General features: G+C 48.3%; 1 protein-coding gene across 2 annotated transcripts; it reads left to right on the top strand.

Moving 5' to 3' along the window:
* Positions 1–913: 913 nt before the first annotated feature.
* On the top strand, positions 914–9475 carry LOC140383526 (uncharacterized). Of its 2 annotated transcripts, none has more exons than XM_072465972.1 (3): positions 914–1205; positions 3082–3204; positions 7596–9475. In XM_072465972.1, the coding sequence occupies exons 1-3, from the start codon at positions 1009–1011 to the stop codon at positions 8593–8595; spliced, it is 1320 nt and encodes a 439-aa protein (XP_072322073.1). In that variant the 5' UTR covers positions 914–1008; the 3' UTR covers positions 8596–9475. The 2 variants fall into 2 exon arrangements, with proteins under 2 accessions (XP_072322073.1, XP_072322074.1); XM_072465973.1 differs by having other exon boundaries at positions 914–1201; positions 3090–3204; positions 7596–8981.
* Positions 9476–19995: the final 10520 nt, after the last annotated feature.

Genomic DNA, 19995 nt, shown 5'->3' with positions numbered 1-19995 from the left:
TTACAGACCTGCTTTAGTCCTGTTACAGACCTGCTTTAGTCCTGTTACAGACCTGCTTTAGTCCTGTTACAGACCTGCTTTAGTCCTGTTACAGACCTGCTTTTGTCCTGTTACAGACCTGCTTTAGTCCTGTTACAGACCTGCTTTAGTCCTGTTACAGACCTGCTTTAGTCCTGTTACAGACCTGCTTTAGTCCTGTTACAGACCTGCTTTAGTCCTGTTACAGACCTTGCTTTAGTCCTGTTACAGACCTTGCTTTAGTCCTGTTACATACCTGCTTTAGTCCTGTTACAGACCTGCTTTAGTCCTGTTACAGACCTGCTTTAGTCCTGTTACATACCTGCTTTAGTCCTGTTACATACCTGCTTTAGTCCTGTTACAGACTTGCTTTAGTCCTGTTACAGACTTGCTTTAGTCCTGTTACAGACTTGCTTTAGTCCTGTTGTCCTGTTACAGACCTGCTTTAGTCCTGTTACAGACCTGCTTTAGTCCTGTTACAGACCTGCTTTAGTCCTGTTACAGACCTGCTTTAGTCCTGTTACAGACTTGCTTTAGTCCTGTTACAGACCTGCTTTAGTCCTGTTACAGACCTGCTTTAGTCCTGTTACAGACCTGCTTTAGTCCTGTTACATACCTGCTTTAGTCCTGTTACATACCTGCTTTAGTCCTGTTACAGACTTGCTTTAGTCCTGTTACAGACTTGCTTTAGTCCTGTTACAGACTTGCTTTAGTCCTGTTGTCCTGTTACAGACCTGCTTTAGTCCTGTTACAGACCTGCTTTAGTCCTGTTACAGACCTGCTTTAGTCCTGTTACAGACCTGCTTTAGTCCTGTTACAGACCTGGTTTTCAATCTTCTACTGTAACGTTCTCAAAGACATAAAGTAGTACCACTCTGATCCAGCAGGTGGCGCCGTGACCCAGGCTTCAGACTCACGCATGCGCAGCACGGGTCGTGCGTCGGTCTCGCGGTGGTTAGCTCGGAGCTAAAGCTAAAAACAGTGAGTAAAATGTGTGAAAGGCGCACGCTGAGAGCTCTGGTGCAGGAGCGGCTGACTGCGGCTGCGGAAGAGATCTTTGCGCTGTTTGAAAGAACGATAGCGGAGTATGAGGAGGAACTGTGTCACTCCAAAGAGGAGAACCAGAGGAACCAGGAGCTGCTGGAGTCCGTCCTGAGCCCGAGAGTCCTGCTCCTCAGACCCGGTGAGTCTCTGATTCTAATTCTTGGCCAAAGACAGTTACAACATTAAAAAATAACATTAAAATAACAGTTTATGTAAAACATCTGCATCTTATGGACGAAGTCAGTCATTTATTTATTCTTAGATAAGGTCCTATGTCCTCTCCGAGCCGTGTGTCCCACAGCAATGACCCTCAGAGAAGACAATCTTTGTTCACCACTTGAAGACATGAAGAATTCGTATAAAACACATCGCCGTGATCTAAACCTGATACAAATGTCGTAGTAAGAAGGCGCTTTTCTACCTTTTCTATGCGTGGTTTGAGTCATGAACACAAGACCCTCGGGATTTGTGTCCATGAACTTATCCTGTGACGTCCTCAAAGTGGACACAGCGGTTCAGTTCTCATTCTTTCAAATTTGCCCAAAACTTTCCCTAAAAACGACGCGTGAGGCACATTTGTTTCCCCCTGCTTGACCACCTGCTGGACCACCTGCTTGACCCACTGCTGGACCCCCTGCTGGACCACCTGCTGGACCCCCTGCTGGACTACCTGCTTGACCCACTGCTGGACCACCTGCTGGACCACCTGCTGGACCACCTGCTTGACCCACTGCTTGACCCACTGCTGGACCACCTGCTGGACCCACTGCTGGACCCCCTGCTGGACCACCTGCTGGACCACCTGCTTGACCCACTGCTGGACCCCCTGCTGGACCACCTGCTTGACCCACTGCTGGACCACCTGCTGGACCCACTGCTGGACCCCCTGCTGGACCCCCTGCTGGACCCACTGCTGGACCCACTGCTGGACGCCCTGCTGGACCCCCTGCTGGACCCCCTGCTGGACCCACTGCTGGACCCACTGCTGGACACCCTGCTGGACCACCTGCTGGACCACCTGCTGGACCCACTGCTGGACCCCCTGCTGGACCCACTGCTGGACGCCCTGCTGGACCCCCTGCTGGACCCCCTGCTGGACCCCCTGCTGGACGCCCTGCTGGACCACCTGCTGGACCACCTGCTGGACCCACTGCTGGACCCCCTGCTGGACCCACTGCTGGACCCCCTGCTGGACCCCCTGCTGGACCCCCTGCTGGACCAACAGGTCTGTGGACGACACCATCAGAATCAGTTTGTTCTGTGAGCGTAGCGTGTTCAGATCTCTCCAGAGATGTTCAGTTGGGTTCAAGTGTGGCCTGTGGGCCTCTCAGGGACGTTCACAGAGTTGTCCTGTAGCAGCTCCTTTGTTCTCCTGGCTCTGAGCTGAGGATCAATGTCTCTGGAGCAGGTTCTCATCAAGGATGTCTCTGAAACTGCTGCGTTCATCTCTCTGTGGATCCTGAGTCTGCCAGGTCCTGGTGCTGAAGAACACATCCAGAAGAGTCTTGTGATGATGGAGGAACCTTCAATGCATCAGAGATGTTTCTGTTCTTCTCCAGATCGCTTCCTTGATACAATCCTGTCTCAGAGGTCCACAGACAGTTCCTCTGACACTGTTACTGTGGGACCTTCTATAGACGCGTGTGAGCTTTACAACAGGTGGACTCCAGTCAAGCTGTAGAAACATCTCGAGGACGATCAGAGGAAAAACCATGAACCTGACTGGAAAGTCAGGTTCATGGGCCACTGTCCCAAGTTCTTACTGTGTGTGTGAACACACAAAAGGTTCCTACAGGGCAGTATCTTCTCCTCTGCGATGTCCTCAAGTGCCGTCTGCAGACGTTCTCACCAGTCAACAATGTGAGCTGTTTGTGAGGTTCTCAGCAGGTGAACGTAGCAGAGAAAGTGTCGATCTGTGGCACAGGCAGCGTCTGGACCAGCTGAAATGTAGGCTTTCTCTCCTGCAGGTGTCCAGATGTCCTCCCTGAGTCCTGCAGGTGTCCAGATGTCCTCCCTGAGTCCTGCAGGTGTCCAGATGCCCTCCCTGAGTCCTGGTCTGAACCTGGAAATCCCAGAGACTCCACAGATTAAAGAGGAGCCAGAGGAACAGAGGGTCAAACAGGAGGAAGATCAGCTGCAAGTGTAGGCCTCATTTACACACACCTGAGCATGTTCTACTGTAGGCCTCATTTACACACACCTGAGCATGTTCTACTGTAGGCCTCATTTACACACATCTGAGCCACGTTCTACTGTAGGCCTCATTTACACACATCTGAGCCACGTTCTACTGCAGGCCTCATTTACACACATCTGAGCCACGTTCTACTGTAGGCCTCATTTACACACACCTGAGCATGTTCTACTGTAGGCCTCATTTACACACATCTGAGCCACGTTCTACTGTAGGCCTCATTTACACACATCTGAGCCACGTTCTACTGTAGGCCTCATTTACACACATCTGAGCCACGTTCTACTGTAGGCCTCATTTACACACACCTGAGCATGTTCTACTGTAGGCCTCATTTACACACATCTGAGCCATGTTCTACTGTAGGCCTCATTTACACACACCTGAGCATGTTCTACTGTAGGCCTCATTTACACACATCTGAGCCACGTTCTACTGTAGGCCTCATTTACACACACCTGAGCATGTTCTACTGTAGGCCTCATTTACACACACCTGAGCATGTTCTACTGTAGGCCTCATTTACACACACCTGAGCATGTTCTACTGTAGGCCTCATTTACACACATCTGAGCCACGTTCTACTGTAGGCCTCATTTACACACACCTGAGCATGTTCTACTGTAGGCCTCATTTACACACATCTGAGCCACGTTCTACTGTAGGCCTCATTTACACACACCTGAGCATGTTCTACTGTAGGCCTCATTTACACACACCTGAGCATGTTCTACTGTAGGCCTCATTTACACACATCTGAGCCACGTTCTACTGTAGGCCTCATTTACACACACCTGAGCATGTTCTACTGTAGGCCTCATTTACACACATCTGAGCATGTTCTACTGTAGGCCTCATTTACACACACCTGAGCATGTTCTACTGTAGGCCTCATTTACACACACCTGAGCATGTTCTACTGTAGGCCTCATTTACACACACCTGAGCATGTTCTACTGTAGGCCTCATTTACACACATCTGAGACATCAGGCTGAGAAATAGATTTTCAAAGTTAGGAGCCAGGGGGGCCCCCTACCTAAAAAAGTTAGGGGCCCCCCAGCAATTTCAGGTTCCAAAAGCGCGCGCGGCATCGCGGCGTCATACAACAAGATAAATGTGTTGTTTTAAACCTGGTTATTAGCATGTAAATCTATTGAAAGTACTTTTATCTTTTATTTGATATGAAGAGCACAAATACTGAATTCCTATAAACCACTTTTTAATTTGATATAATAATGTTTCTTGGATACAAAATAAATACTGTTTACAGCATTTGACACAAGGAGATCTCATATGTTCTGCAGCAGGAAAAATAAAATCAAAGTCTACAAAATAACCTGAGTACAGACACAGTAAGGAGATCTTTCATGTTTTTATAATAATAAATATTCTGAATCATAATCTTCTTGTCAGGAACAAATCAAGTCTCAGTATTGTGTTAAAATAGAAGCTTGTAAGAGTTCTAATACCAAAGCTTGTCAAATAAATACCTGTGGCTCATACCAAACACATAGTGCAGTACAATAATTGCACCAATGAAATTTCCCCATGTGGGACAATAAAGGAATATCTTATCTTATCTTATCTTAATCCTGCTCCTGTCAGACTGATGAAGGGGACAGGTGTGTCCCACCGCTCCATATACTGTCTGTCCCACCGCTCCATATACTGTCTGTCCCACCGCTCCATATACTGTCTGTCCCACCGCTCCATATACTGTCTGTCCCACCGCTCCATATACTGTCTGTCCCACCGCTCCATATACTGTCTGTCCCACCGCTCCATATACTGTCTGTCCCACCGCTCCATATACTGTCTGTCCCACCGCTCCATATACTGTCTGTCCCACCGCTCCATATACTGTCTGTCCCACCGCTCCATATACTGCCTGTCCCACCGCTCCATATACTGTCTGTCCCACCGCTCCATATACTGCCTGTCCCACCGCTCCATATACTGTCTGTCCCACCGCTCCATATACTGTCTGTCCCACCGCTCCATATACTGCCTGTCCCACCGCTCCATATACTGTCTGTCCCATCGCTCCATATACTGTCTGTCCCATCGCTCCATATACTGCCTGTCCCACCGCTCCATATACTGCCTGTCCCACCGCTTCATATACTGTCTGTCCCACCACTCCATATACGGCCTGTCCCACCACTCCATATACTGTCTGTCCCACCACTCCATATACTGTCTGTCCCACCACTCCATATACTGTCTGTCCCACCGCTCCATATACTGTCTGTCCCACCGCTCCATATACTGTCTGTCCCACCGCTCCATATACTGTCTGTCCCACCGCTCCATATACTGTCTGTCCCACCGCTCCATATACTGTCTGTCCCACTACTCCATATACTGTCTGTCCCACCACTCCATATACTGTCTGTCCCACCGCTCCATATACTGTCTGTCCCACCACTCCATATACTGTCTGTCCCACTACTCCATATACTGTCTGTCCCACCACTCCATATACTGTCTGTCCCACCGCTCCATATACTGCCTGTCCCACTACTCCATATACTGTCTGTCCCACCGCTCCATATAAGATAAGATAAGATATTCCTTTATTGTCCCACATGGGGAAATTTCATTGGTGCAACGCAGGTAGATACAGAGATAGATACAGATATACTGCCTGTCCCACCGCTCCATATACTGTCTGTCCCACCGCTCCATATACTGTCTGTCCCACCACTCCATATACTGTCTGTCCCACCACTCCATATACTGTCTGTCCCACCACTCCATATACTGCCTGTCCCACCACTCCATATACTGCCTGTCCCACTACTCCATATACTGTCTGTCCCACCACTCCATATACTGTCTGTCCCACCACTCCATATACTGCCTGTCCCACAGCTCCATATACTGTCTGTCCCACAGCTCCATATATTGCTTGTCCCTTTCAGTCTTCTCGTAATCATTTTTATTTTTTTTATTTTTTTTTCTTCTGTAACTTTTTGTCTTTTGGGTGGGGGGGTGGTACTTCCACATCGACATACAGTTTTTGTGGTAAACAACTTTACTCAGTCCGCTATTCAGTCTTCACTTTTGCCGCAAAATTAGACCGGGCATTTCCGAGGACACATGAACGTGACACGAACGCAGCGGCCAATCAGATGCCCGCTTTCATCAAAATTAGATCACGGTCACCGCTCGGCCAATGAGAAGCGAGAAGACTGCGAAGTGGGCATGTCTGTCAAAACGAAACTTAAGCGATGAAAATGCCCCAAATATGGCCAATTACTAGTTAAATCTTGATTTTTTTTCGAGGAATTTAGATACAGGGGCCCGGCGGGCCCCCTCCTAATTCAAACCGCGGGCCCGCCGGAGATTTGACTGCTTACGGGCCCCGGGCCCCCGTCTATTTCGCAGCCTGGACATTCACACACATCTGAGCCACGTTCTACTGTAGGCCTCATTTACACACAGTCTACTGTAGGCCTCATTTACACACATCTGAGCCACGTTCTACTGTAGGCCTCATTTACACAGTCTGCTGTAGGCCTCATTTACACACATCTGAGCCACGTTCTACTGTAGGCCTCATTTACACACATCTGAGCCACGTTCTACTGTAGGCCTCATTTACACAGTCTACTGTAGGCCTCATTTACACACATCTGAGCCACGTTCTACTGTAGGCCTCATTTACACACAGTCTACTGTAGGCCTCATTTACACACATCTGAGCCACGTTCTACTGTAGGCCTCATTTACACAGTCTACTGTAGGCCTCATTTACACACATCTGAGCCACGTTCTACTGTAGGCCTCATTTACACAGTCTACTGTAGGCTTCATTTACACACATCTGAGCCACGTTCTACTGTAGGCCTCATTTACACACATCTGAGCCACGTTCTACTGTAGGCCTCATTTACACACATCTGAGCCACGTTCTACTATAGGCCTCATTTACACACATCTGAGCATGTTCTACTGTAGGCCTCATTTACACACATCTGAGCACGTTCTACTGTAGGCCTCATTTACACAGTCTAATGTAGGCCTCATTTACACACATCTGAGCCACGTTCTACTGTAGGCCTCATTTACACACATCTGAGCCACGTTCTACTGTAGGCCTCATTTACACACATCTGAGCCACGTTCTACTGTAGGCCTCATTTACACACATCTGAGCATGTTCTACTGTAGGCCTCATTTACACACATCTGAGCCACGTTCTACTGTAGGCCTCATTTACACACATCTGAGCCACGTTCTACTGTAGGCCTCATTTACACACATCTGAGCCACGTTCTACTGTAGGCCTCATTTACACACATCTGAGCCATGTTCTGTGTTTTTGACTGACAGGTCTGTCCTAGAGTCCAGTTCTGTCTGTGTGAAGACAGAAGAGTCGTCACGGCAACAACAAACACAAACTGAGCACAAAGAGGAAGCACAGGGAGAGGACATCAGCGCAGAGCCACAAGAGGGAGCCACTGAGCACTCTTCTGACAACGATGAAGACTGGAGAGCTCCATTCAGCTGTTCAGCTGCAGAGGTGGAGACAGAGGCTTATGGTGACCACGGCAACCAAGTCCAGATCAGAGCCAGAAGCACCGCGGCACAAACCTCAGGTCCATCCCCCAAATACAGGTCTGCAGCAGAGTCGAGTGCAAGTGTGAACATGTCAGGAGTAGCCGAAGGAGCCGAGGGCAGGAAACACCTCTGCTCCTTTTGTAAAATGGCATTTAAGAAAAAGGATCATTTAAATCGACACATTAGAGTCCACACAGGAGAGAAACCTTACAGCTGTTCAACATGTAATAAAACATTTACCCAAAAGAGTGTACTAAATGCACACAGAAGAACACATACAGGTGAAAAACCTTTCAGCTGCCCAACGTGTAACAGAACTTTTGCAGACGGCTCCACCTTCAGGTCACACCTGAAAACACACACAGGAGAAAAACCTCACCGCTGTGCAATCTGTGAGAAAGGATTTATTCGACGTCGTCAGTTGGATCTCCACATGAGAACGCACACAGGGGAAAAACCATTCATCTGCTCAAATTGTGACAAATGTTTTGCGCACTATCACACCCTCAAAATGCACATAAGAACACACACAGAAGAGAGACCATACAGCTGTTCCACGTGCAAGCAAACATTTACACGAAAAAGTCTTCTAGCTCAACATGAACGATCACACACAGGCGTCAAACCTTTCAGCTGTTTAACCTGCAATCAAGCATTTGCCCATAAGAGTACTCTAGATGGACACATCAGAACACACACAGGAGAGAGGCCTTTCAGCTGTTTGGATTGCAATAAAACATTTTCTCTTGAGTGTAATTTGTTTAAACATTAAAGAACGCACTCTGGTGAAAAACCTTTCAGCTGTACAACCTGCTCTAAAACCTTTGCCTTTAAATCAAATCTAAACACACATCAAAACACATGCGGGTGAAAAACCATTCAGCTGGTCGACCTGTCAGAAAGCCTTTTCACACAAGTCTAATCTCTACGCACATGAAAGAATGCACAAAGAGAAGGGTTCCGCTCTCGCTCTGGAGCCTCCTCTGTGAAGAGAAGGGTTCCGCTCTCGTTCTGGAGCCTTCTTTGTGAAGAGAAGGGTTCCGCTCTCGCTCTGGAGCCTCCTGTGAAGAGAAGGGTTCCGCTCTCGCTCTAGAGCCTCCTTTGTGAAGAGAAGGGTTCCGCTCCCACTCTGGAGCCTCCTTCGTGAAGAGAAGGGTTCCGCTCTCGCTCTGGAGCCTCCTTCGTGAAGAGAAGGGTTCCGCTCTCACTCTGGAGCCTCCTCTGTGAAGAGAAGGGTTCCTCTCTCGCTCTGGAGCCTCCTCTGTGAAGAGAAGGGTTCCGCTCTCACTCTGGAGCCTCCTTCGTGAAGAGAAGGGTTCTGCTCTCGCTCTGGAGCCTCCTCTGTGAAGAGAAGGGTTCCGCTCTCGCTCTGGAGCCTCCTCTGTGAAGAGAAGGGTTCCGGCTCTCGCTCTGGAGCCTCCTTCGTGAAGAGAAGGGTTCCGCTCTCGCTCTGGAGCCTCCTCTGTGAAGAGAAGGGTTCCGCTCTCGCTCTGGAGCCTCCTCTGTGAAGAGAAGGGTTCCGGCTCTCGCTCTGGAGCCTCCTCTGTGAAGAGAAGGGTTCCGCTCTCACTCTGGAGCCTCCTCTGTTTAGAGAAGGGTTCCGCTCTCGCTCTGGAGCCTCCTCTGTGAAGAGAAGGGTTCCGCTCTCGCTCTGGAGCCTCCTCTGTGAAGAGAAGGGTTCCGCTCTCGCTCTGGAGCCTCCTCTGTGAAGAGAAGGGTTCCGCTCTCGCTCTGGAGCCTCCTCTGTGAAGAGAAGGGTTCCGCTCTCGCTCTGGAGCCTCCTCTGTGAAGAGAAGGGTTCCGGCTCTCACTCTGGAGCCTCCTCTGTGAAGAGAAGGGTTCCGGCTCTCACTCTGGAGCCTCCTCTGTGAAGAGAAGGGTTCCGGCTCTCACTCTGGAGCCTCCTCTGTGAAGAGAAGGGTTCCGCTCTCGCTCTGGAGCCTCCTCTGTGAAGAGAAGGGTTCCGGCTCTCACTCTGGAGCCTCCTCTGTGAAGAGAAGGGTTCCGCTCTCGCTCTGGAGCCTCCTCTGTGAAGAGAAGGGTTCCGGCTCTCACTCTGGAGCCTCCTTCGTGAAGAGAAGGGTTCTGCTCTCGCTCTGGAGCCTCCTCTGTGAAGAGAAGGGTTCCGCTCTCGCTCTGGAGCCTCCTCTGTGAAGAGAAGGGTTCCGGCTCTCGCTCTGGAGCCTCCTCTGTGAAGAGAAGGGTTCCGCTCTCGCTCTGGAGCCTCCTCTGTGAAGAGAAGGGTTCCGGCTCTCGCTCTGGAGCCTCCTCTGTGAAGAGAAGGGTTCCGCTCTCACTCTGGAGCCTCCTCTGTTTAGAGAAGGGTTCCGCTCTCGCTCTGGAGCCTCCTCTGTGAAGAGAAGGGTTCCGCTCTCGCTCTGGAGCCTCCTCTGTGAAGAGAAGGGTTCCGCTCTCGCTCTGGAGCCTCCTCTGTGAAGAGAAGGGTTCCGCTCTCGCTCTGGAGCCTCCTCTGTGAAGAGAAGGGTTCCGCTCTCGCTCTGGAGCCTCCTCTGTGAAGAGAAGGGTTCCGGCTCTCACTCTGGAGCCTCCTCTGTGAAGAGAAGGGTTCCGGCTCTCACTCTGGAGCCTCCTCTGTGAAGAGAAGGGTTCCGGCTCTCACTCTGGAGCCTCCTCTGTGAAGAGAAGGGTTCCGGCTCTCACTCTGGAGCCTCCTCTGTGAAGAGAAGGGTTCCGCTCTCGCTCTGGAGCCTCCTCTGTGAAGAGAAGGGTTCCGGCTCTCACTCTGGAGCCTCCTCTGTGAAGAGAAGGGTTCCGCTCTCGCTCTGGAGCCTCCTCTGTGAAGAGAAGGGTTCCGGCTCTCACTCTGGAGCCTCCTCTGTGAAGAGAAGGGTTCCGGCTCTCACTCTGGAGCCTCCTCTGTGAAGAGAAGGGTTCCGGCTCTCACTCTGGAGCCTCCTCTGTGAAGAGAAGGGTTCCGCTCTCGCTCTGGAGCCTCCTCTGTGAAGAGAAGGGTTCCGCTCTCGCTCTGGAGCCTCCTGTGAAGAGAAGGGTTCCGGCTCTCACTCTGGAGCCTCCTCTGTGAAGAGAAGGGTTCCGGCTCTCACTCTGGAGCCTCCTCTGTGAAGAGAAGGGTTCCGCTCTCGCTCTGGAGCCTCCTCTGTGAAGAGAAGGGTTCCGCTCTCGCTCTGGAGCCTCCTCTGTGAAGAGAAGGGTTCCGCTCTCGCTCTGGAGCCTCCTCTGTGAAGAGAAGGGTTCCGGCTCTCACTCTGGAGCCTCCTCTGTGAAGAGAAGGGTTCCGCTCTCGCTCTGGAGCCTCCTCTGTGAAGAGAAGGGTTCCGGCTCTCACTCTGGAGCCTCCTCTGTGAAGAGAAGGGTTCCGGCTCTCACTCTGGAGCCTCCTCTGTGAAGAGAAGGGTTCCGGCTCTCACTCTGGAGCCTCCTCTGTGAAGAGAAGGGTTCCGCTCTCGCTCTGGAGCCTCCTCTGTGAAGAGAAGGGTTCCGGCTCTCACTCTGGAGCCTCCTCTGTGAAGAGAAGGGTTCCGCTCTCGCTCTAGAGCCTCCTTTGTGAAGAGAAGGGTTCCGCTCTCGCTCTGGAGCCTCCTCTGTGAAGAGAAGGGTTCCGCTCTCGCTCTGGAGCCTTCTCTGTGAAGAGAAGGGTTCCGCTCTCGCTCTGGAGCCTCCTCTGTGAAGCGTTCTGACGTCGGAGGAAGAAACAATTAAACTTTGCAAAAATGTTTTTCTGTAATAGACACATTTTTGTGAGAGGGAAACTTGTGTTGTTGTATTTCATCCTGTTTAGTCCTGAAACTGAGGCTTAAGTGTTCAGAACATTCCTGTTTTCACCTACCCCTTATCCCCCCCCCTTAATCACTGTGATGAAAAATAATAATATAGTTTATTAAAACTCTCGAGTGAAACGTGTGTGTGTCAATATCATGGTTATGTTCTCATAACCTTCAGATGAACTAAATTCATTTAAGATATTTGATTGGAGAATGGTTAATTGGTTAATAAGGCTGGTGCCTTGACCACGCCCACCCAGCTGTGTGGCATGTTTGAGTCACTATGAACTCTGAATGTCCCTTTTTCAAGAACACCAATAACACAGTTCTACACAGTATTTGTACTCGTAGAGATACTACTGGAGGTCCTCACTTCAGGGTGAGTATCGTGTTTTCAGAGTTGTTCCTTTGCTACTTTCTATCATTAATCCACAAATAATTTGCCTGGAAGAACTGGTTCTCCTCCTGAAGAACTGGTTCTCCTCCAGAAGAACTGGTTCTCCTCCAGAAGAACTGGTTCTCCTCCAGAAGAACTGGTTCTCCTCCTGATGAACTGGTTCTCCTCCTGATGAACTGGTTCTCCTCCTGATGAACTGGTTCTCCTCCTGATGAACTGGTTCTCCTCCTGATGAACTGGTTCTCCTGATGAACTGGTTCTCCTCCTGATGAACTGGTAGTTTTTCCTGCAGAAGGAGGGTCTAAGGACAGAGGACCCTGGGAACATTGTTTAGTTTTGTTTTTCACTGTCGCCCTCTGAGGATTTGGGATTTTGGGCGTTACAAAAATAAATTGAATTACTCCCTCTTAATCCACTTCGATAGGCGGCGATAATGAAGTACAAAGAACACACACGGACAAGACAAGTTTATTTGTAGAGCACAATTCAACTCAAGGCAAAGTGCTTCACAACAGGTAAAACATGCATTAAAATCACACAACACTTTGAGACATAAAAGAGAAGATTATTTCAGTCACATGTCCTGACTCTGGCACCAGCAGGAGGCCGGAACATGTTTAGTCCTGACTCTGGCACCAGCAGGAGGCCGGAACATGTTTAGTCCTGACTCTGGCACCAGCAGGAGGCCGGAACATGTTTAGTCCTGACTCTGGCACCAGCAGGAGGCTGGAACATGTTTAGTCCTGACTCTGGCACCAGCAGGAGGCTGGAACATGTTTAGTCCTGACTCTGGCACCAGCAGGAGGCTGGAACATGTTTAGTCCTGACTCTGGCACCAGCAGGAGGCTGGAACACGTTTAGTCCTGACTCTGGCACCAGCAGGAGGCTGGAACACGTTTAGTCCTGACTCTGGCACCAGCAGGAGGCTGGAACACGTTTAGTCCTGACTCTGGCACCAGCAGGAGGCCGGTCCATGTTTAGTCCTGACTCTGGCACCAGCAGGAGGCTGGAACATGTTTAGTCCTGACTCTGGCACCAGCAGGAGGCCGGAACATGTTTAGTCCTGACTCTGGCACCAGCAGGAGGCCGGAACATGTTTAGTCCTGACTCTGGCACCAGCAGGAGGCCGGAACATGTTTAGTCCTGACTCTGGCACCAGCAGGAGGCCGGTCCATGTTTAGTCCTGACTCTGGCACCAGCAGGAGGCCGGTCCATGTTTAGTCCTGACTCTGGCACCAGCAGGAGGCTGGAACATGTTTAGTCCTGACTCTGGCACCAGCAGGAGGCCGGAACATGTTTAGTCCTGACTCTGGCACCAGCAGGAGGCCGGAACATGTTTAGTCCTGACTCTGGCACCAGCAGGAGGCCGGAACATGTTTAGTCCTGACTCTGGCACCAGCAGGAGGCTGGAACATGTTTAGTCCTGACTCTGGCACCAGCAGGAGGCTAGAACATGTTTAGTCCTGACTCTGGCACCAGCAGGAGGCTGGAACACGTTTAGTCCTGACTCTGGCACCAGCAGGAGGCTGGAACACGTTTAGTCCTGACTCTGGCACCAGCAGGAGGCCGGTCCATGTTTAGTCCTGACTCTGGCACCAGCAGGAGGCCGGTCCATGTTTAGTCCTGACTCTGGCACCAGCAGGAGGCCGGTCCATGTTTAGTCCTGACTCTGGCACCAGCAGGAGGCCGGTCCATGTTTAGTCCTGACTCTGGCACCAGCAGGAGGCCGGTCCATGTTTAGTCCTGACTCTGGCACCAGCAGGAGGCCGGTCCATGTTTAGTCCTGACTCTGGCACCAGCAGGAGGCCGGTCCATGTTTAGTCCTGACTCTGGCACCAGCAGGAGGCCGGTCCATGTTTAGTCCTGACTCTGGCACCAGCAGGAGGCCGGTCCATGTTTAGTCCTGGCTCTGGCACCAGCAGGAGGCCGGTCCATGTTTAGTCCTGACTCTGGCACCAGCAGGAGGCCGGTCCATATTTAGTCCTGACTCTGGCACTAGCAGGAGGCCGGTCCATGTTTAGTCCTGACTCTGGCACCAGCAGGAGGCCGGTCCATGTTTAGTCCTGACTCTGGCACCAGCAGGAGGCTGGTCCATGTTTAGTCCTGACTCTGGCACCAGCAGGAGGCCGGTCCATGTTTAGTCCTGACTCTGGCACCAGCAGGAGGCCGGTCCATGTTCAGTCCTGACTCTGGCACCAGCAGGAGGCCGGTCCATATTTAGTCCTGACTCTGGCACCAGCAGGAGGCCGGTCCATGTTTAGTCCTGACTCTGGCACCAGCAGGAGGCCGGTCCATGTTCAGTCCTGACTCTGGCACCAGCAGGAGGCCGGTCCATGTTTAGTCCTGACTCTGGGCACCAGCAGGAGGCCGGTCCATGTTTAGTCCTGACTCTGGCTCCAGCAGGATTTCTTTTATTCTCTCTCTAAATATACAGAGGGGAAATGTCTGCATAGAACCAATCATTATGTAAAACAAGAGTAAGGTATTTCACAGAAATAATTAGCAATTAGCACGATTTCCTCACGTCTTCCTCACGCCTCACGTCTTCCTCACGTCTTCCTCACGTCTTCCTCACGCCTCACGTCTTCCTCACGTCTTCCTCACGTCTTCCTCACGCCTCACGTCTTCCTCACGTCTTCCTCACGTCTTCCTCACGCCTCACGTCTTCCTCACGTCTTCCTCACGCCTCACGTCTTCCTCACGCCTCACGTCTTCCTCACGTCTTCCTCACGTCTTCCTCATGTCTTCCTCACGTCTTCCTCACGTCTTCCTCACGTCTTCCTCACGTCTTCCTCATGTCTTCCTCACGTCTTCCTCACGTCTTCCTCACGTCTTCCTCACGCCTCACGTCTTCCTCACGTCTTCCTCACGCCTCACGTCTTCCTCACGCCTCACGTCTTCCTCACGCCTCACGTCTTCCTCACGTCTTCCTCACGTCTTCCTCATGTCTTCCTCACGTCTTCCTCACGTCTTCCTTCCTGAGGCGGACACCATGCTCCAAACACTAAGCATACATCCACCCATAACCATTGAGTCTCCCGTTCCAGTTGATTAAGTATGAAGCTAACAACAAGCTCGGTGTTAGCATACTGTCCATGCGTTTGTAATATTCTCATCAAATGTCTTTTGCTCAAAATATTAAAATCCAAAGCAAGTGTGGCCAGTATATGATCGCAGCTCATCCCCAGCATGTAATAATGTTTGATTTTGGAGTCACGGTCCATTGTGTCCTGCATTCTGGTATCTTTTATGCTTTTTCACACACTTCCTGTATATACTATTAAAGAGCGCCACCAAGAGGTCACCTGCCACACATAAATGATCACGTGATTTAAAAATAAATAAAAAAATATCAGTTTTTTTGTATTTATTATTATCACGTTTTTTTTTTATTATCACATTCCCACGAGATAATGGATAATTATCTCGTGGGAATGTGATAATTAAAAATACATTTAAAAAAATTATATTTTTATTGAAAATATATAATATTTCGCTGATGATTCAACTGCCAGTGAAACACGTGGAGCTGACTCGGTTTGTGGCTGAAGAAACTGTCCAAGAGTCCATCACCAGCCTGAGTTCTACCTGCTGCCTTGACATGTCGCCCACTAGACGTTTAAAATCCGTGCTCAGTCGTCTGTTGACTCCACTTACTAAAATAATCAACATGTCACTTAAATCCGGAACATTCCCAACGGCCTTGAAAACTGCGGTTATTAAGCCGCGGCTAAAGAGCTCCCTGGATCCAACATTACTAAACGGCTATTGGCCCATTTCAAACTTACCTTTCTTGGGAAAAGTCCTTGAAAAAGTCATTTATAAACAACTTACTCAGTTCCTCCTCATAAGTGATTCCTGTGATGTCTTCCAGTCCAGGTTTAGATGGCATCACAGCTCTGAGACTCATTAAGGTGACACATGACATCCGTCTGAGCACTGATGATGGTACGGCCTCTGTTTTAGTCCTGCTGGACCTCAGTGCTGCATTTGACACTGTCGATCACGGAATACTTCCACAGAGGTCAGAGGACTGGGAGGGCATCACTGGCCTTATATTGGTGGAAGTCCTACCTTGAAAACAGGAAGTACTTTGTTGAGATTGGTGACTGTGTCTCTGAGAGCATGACATTGACCTGTGGGTGCCCCAAGGGTCAATCCTTGGACCCCTTCTGTTCAATCTGTGCATGCTGCCATTGGGACAGCTAATACGAAACAGTGGTGTGTCCTATCACAATGATGCTGACGACACTCAGATCTATGTCTCACTGACGACAGGTGAATATGGACCTGTCACTGCCTTCAACAGATCAGTGAGTGGATGCAAAACAACTTTCTCCTGCTGAATAGATGACTTCAGACAAGAGTGAAATCATCGTTTTTGGCCCATAGAAACAAAGATAAATTGTTTCAGCCATCACCTCCAGTCTCTCTCTAAAATCTATAAACAAAGTAAGAAATGTAGGAGTAATAATGGACTGTCTTTAGTCCAATAGAATCATTATTTATTTAGTTTAAAAGTGTGCACAAGTAAAAGCGAATCAGTCCCTAAGTGAAGTCAAAACAGGAAACACATTTGATACCAAATAAATCATTGTTTTGTATTCATTGTTCATTGTTTTGTTGGTTTGTGTTGCATCAAGTCACTTAGAGGAGGTGTGAATGCCACGTCTACAGTTAAGAAACCAGTTAACACCAGTAAACGGCCTTAGATTAGAGTCATAACAGATTAGTTGTTCTTTCTCCTATTTTAACAACACAATGTTCATTTTAGTGCTTCCTGTGATGTGAAAACGGGCAGCAGACATTTACTATATGGATATTTAGTGTCTTCCAAACACAAGGATGGCATGAGATTTTTCCATTGCTTTTACTGCTTTTTTCACAGTATTTTGTGTGTTTTACGGCAGGTGTAAAATCTGTGGGTGGCTTAGGACCAGGACTGGTTCAGAGGGACTCTTGTAGACTTCCTCACAGTGGGAAGAGGAACCAAAACCATATATGACTCAATGGGAGTAAAAGTAGCCGATAAACTACATTTTGATTGAAAAAGTGAATTGGCGTATTCAACTTTGCACCACTCTCTCATTTTGTCTTCTGTGTTGTGATTGGTTGCCGAGGTCATTCTGTGGTCTGATTGGTGGTTTGGAGCGTGTTGTTTCCACGGTAACAGGTGCGGGTGCTAAATGAAGCCGTTCCTGGCTGTTGGTCTCTTCACATGTGGATGTGAGTTATAACCAAGGGCAAACAGCAACACACAAAACACTGAATTAAAGTCTTCCTCTGCATCATTTACAGCAGGACAGAGGAGCACAGAGGAAAGAGGAGAGTGACAAAGAAGGGAAACAGAAGGGGACAACACACAAGCAAAAACCTCATTAGAGAGAAAACAGCAAACAAGCTTATGTCCACAGCCACAAATCTGCTCTGATGCAGTTTGGAACTCACTCAAGCATCTGTCAAAATGGCAAGCAGAAAATATATGAGACTAAAAACCTGCTTGAACCTAGTTTAGTTCTAGGGTCAACCTGGTTTAGACCTGCACCATGTTTTTCCCACAGGAGGTTGAATGAACTTGATTCAACAAACTCTGTTTGTACTCTTCCATGAGAGAATGTGTTTTAACCACGTATGTTGGTGTTTGCATTTGAGCCTGTGGTGGTACAATATCAAAGCGCTTTACATGAAGGATTTACATTCACACACCAGTTGTACGCAGACACTGGGTGCGAGGATGTGTCTTGAGGCAATCATCCTACCAACCTTTGGATCTGACTGCTCTACCAGGATGTTACTGTCGAGAGCAGGATTTGAACCGCAGATCTGCCACTGAGCTATCATTCTGCACATCCACAGTCCGTTTGTTAGCAGTGGCCGTCAAACTGGTCTTCTGTTATGGAGTAGAGATCCTGGACAGATTTAGATAGTCCTTTTAGGAGAGTATTAAATAATATAATGGTGTTGTCTGTGCCTGGTTGTATGGGCTCTCCAGTTTCACCCTGGGACAGTGTTTTAACTCTTTGCCCTTTACAGTAGGTGAAATAGTCTTCATCCTTTTTCATTGCCACATTTTTCATTGGATTTGTAATGCAGGACCTTGGATTTATGATTTTCAATAATAAGATTTATTGTTGTTCTGTGGGAGCTACTGCTTCTTCACCATGATGAATCCTCTTTTTTCTTCATATTCTTGAAGAGGTTCTTCATCAGTGTAGCTTGCTTCCTTTGAGTTTTGTTCATTTGCGCAGGTTGTGTTTAGGAGATTCTTTAAAAATGTATTCATTTTGAATGGCATATGGTACATTTTTAATGATTTGTGGGGGCCAAAAAGCGAATGTGCAGAATCAACAATTCAACAATGAGTTTGTTATTAGTTGTTTCTTTAAAATGATTAAAACTTAACGGCATGCACAAGCTTTGTATTAAATACAATAGGTTTCTGCCTTACCTTTTTGTTAAATGGGCCCAGTCAATTGTAGGTCTGTCAAAGATAAAGAGGCTGTTGATTCCTCTTCTCCCTCTCTTAGCTCAGTGTTCTCCCGCCTGAACCATTGCTGGATGCCATGTGTCGTCAGTCGAATCTTTAAAAGCACAAGTCATATGTTTCTTTCCTAAGCGTGATGAGCAGCCTGCATTCTCCACCAAGTACTGTCAACGTTTAGACTCTGAGCAGCCTTCAGGGGGCCCTAAGCAACATTTTTCCTTGGGGGGCCCCTCACCACATCATCAGAATCAGTTTTATTACTATTGTCAATGAACAGTTCACAATGTAGGAACTTGCTTTGCAACAAAAACAAAGTGCACCAAAATGCCAGGGCATCAGTTAGTTAGTTTATCATCAGGACCTCACAAGCTCAAATATTTAAGACTCAAATCGAACAACGCAACTTGGTATTCCTCTGACATCATCTGTACTCCTGTATAAATAACACGCCACTCAGAGATGTTGTTACAAATATATTTGTTGGTGTTAAGGCCACAGCCACATTCAACAAGGGGGTCTGGGGGCACTCCCCCAGAAAACTTTAGACCTTTTTCGTGTTTTCTGGTGCATTTTAATGTGGTCCAGTTGGCTAAAGTAATTAAAATGTTCAGGTTGTAATGCTATAAAATGATGAGATGAAACTGTGCGAGGAGAAAGTGACTAAAGCCCATTATTAAAACATTAGTATTCTTAATTATTCAATACAATATTGGCTATGAAAAATAGTTAGGGTCAAATTGTGTTCATAACAAAATAAATGTACCTAAAACATCAAGCTATTTGTTGAATACTAAGTTAAATACCACAATACACTATGTACCACTTGAGGGTCACAATATTAATACATAATAATAATAATACATGCTGTTATTAGACAATTAAAGCAATCACCACTTAACATGGATGATGCACTCATCATAACAAAACACAAGGAAACTGACCAAATATCAACAGAACTACAAACTGATAATTGTTAGTTAAAATGTTAAACAAGTTTAGTTCGGCCCTCAGAGGCGACTGTTGTTGTGATTTTGAGCCTTGCAAAAATAAATTGAATTGAATTGAATTGAAAATGCACATTCTTTATTTAACTGAAAATGTAAAAGTAATAGGTTATTTTTCACTTTTCAATTTACCAATCTATTATAATTTAAAACAAATAATCTAATGGTGCTTTTTAAATAAATTGAAATGAAGCCTGCGTAAATTCAGCCTGGAAGACCTAACTCAACCCATCTACGTCAAGGCCACCCTCTCCCCAGCGCCATCATCGCACTCAAGCGGGCGTGGCCTGTCCGTCTGTGAGAGTCAGATCCCTCACTTCACCATGGACTCTCCCAGGTTTCTGCGCTTATCCCAAAGAAATTCTGCAGTTTTTCCCGGCCAAGAAGGAGGGTGAAAGGTCAGGGGGCGTCTGCATCATGGCCCTCGCACCTGCTCCTCATCTCCAATCAACGCTCTCAAGTCACTCCTCCCCGCTCCCAATCAGCACCCAGGCGGTCGCATTTAAGCCCTCAGGCAGATGGCTTGACCGCTCAAACTGTACTG

Source organism: Eucyclogobius newberryi, unplaced genomic scaffold (genome assembly GCF_026437365.1).
Source record: "Eucyclogobius newberryi isolate DKJ021-1_F unplaced genomic scaffold, fEucNew1.0.hap1 SCAF_525, whole genome shotgun sequence".
Classification (NCBI taxonomy): domain Eukaryota; kingdom Metazoa; phylum Chordata; class Actinopteri; order Gobiiformes; family Gobiidae; genus Eucyclogobius; species Eucyclogobius newberryi.
Note: the sequence above shows the minus strand (reverse complement) of the source record. Positions and strands in the feature narration are given on the sequence as shown.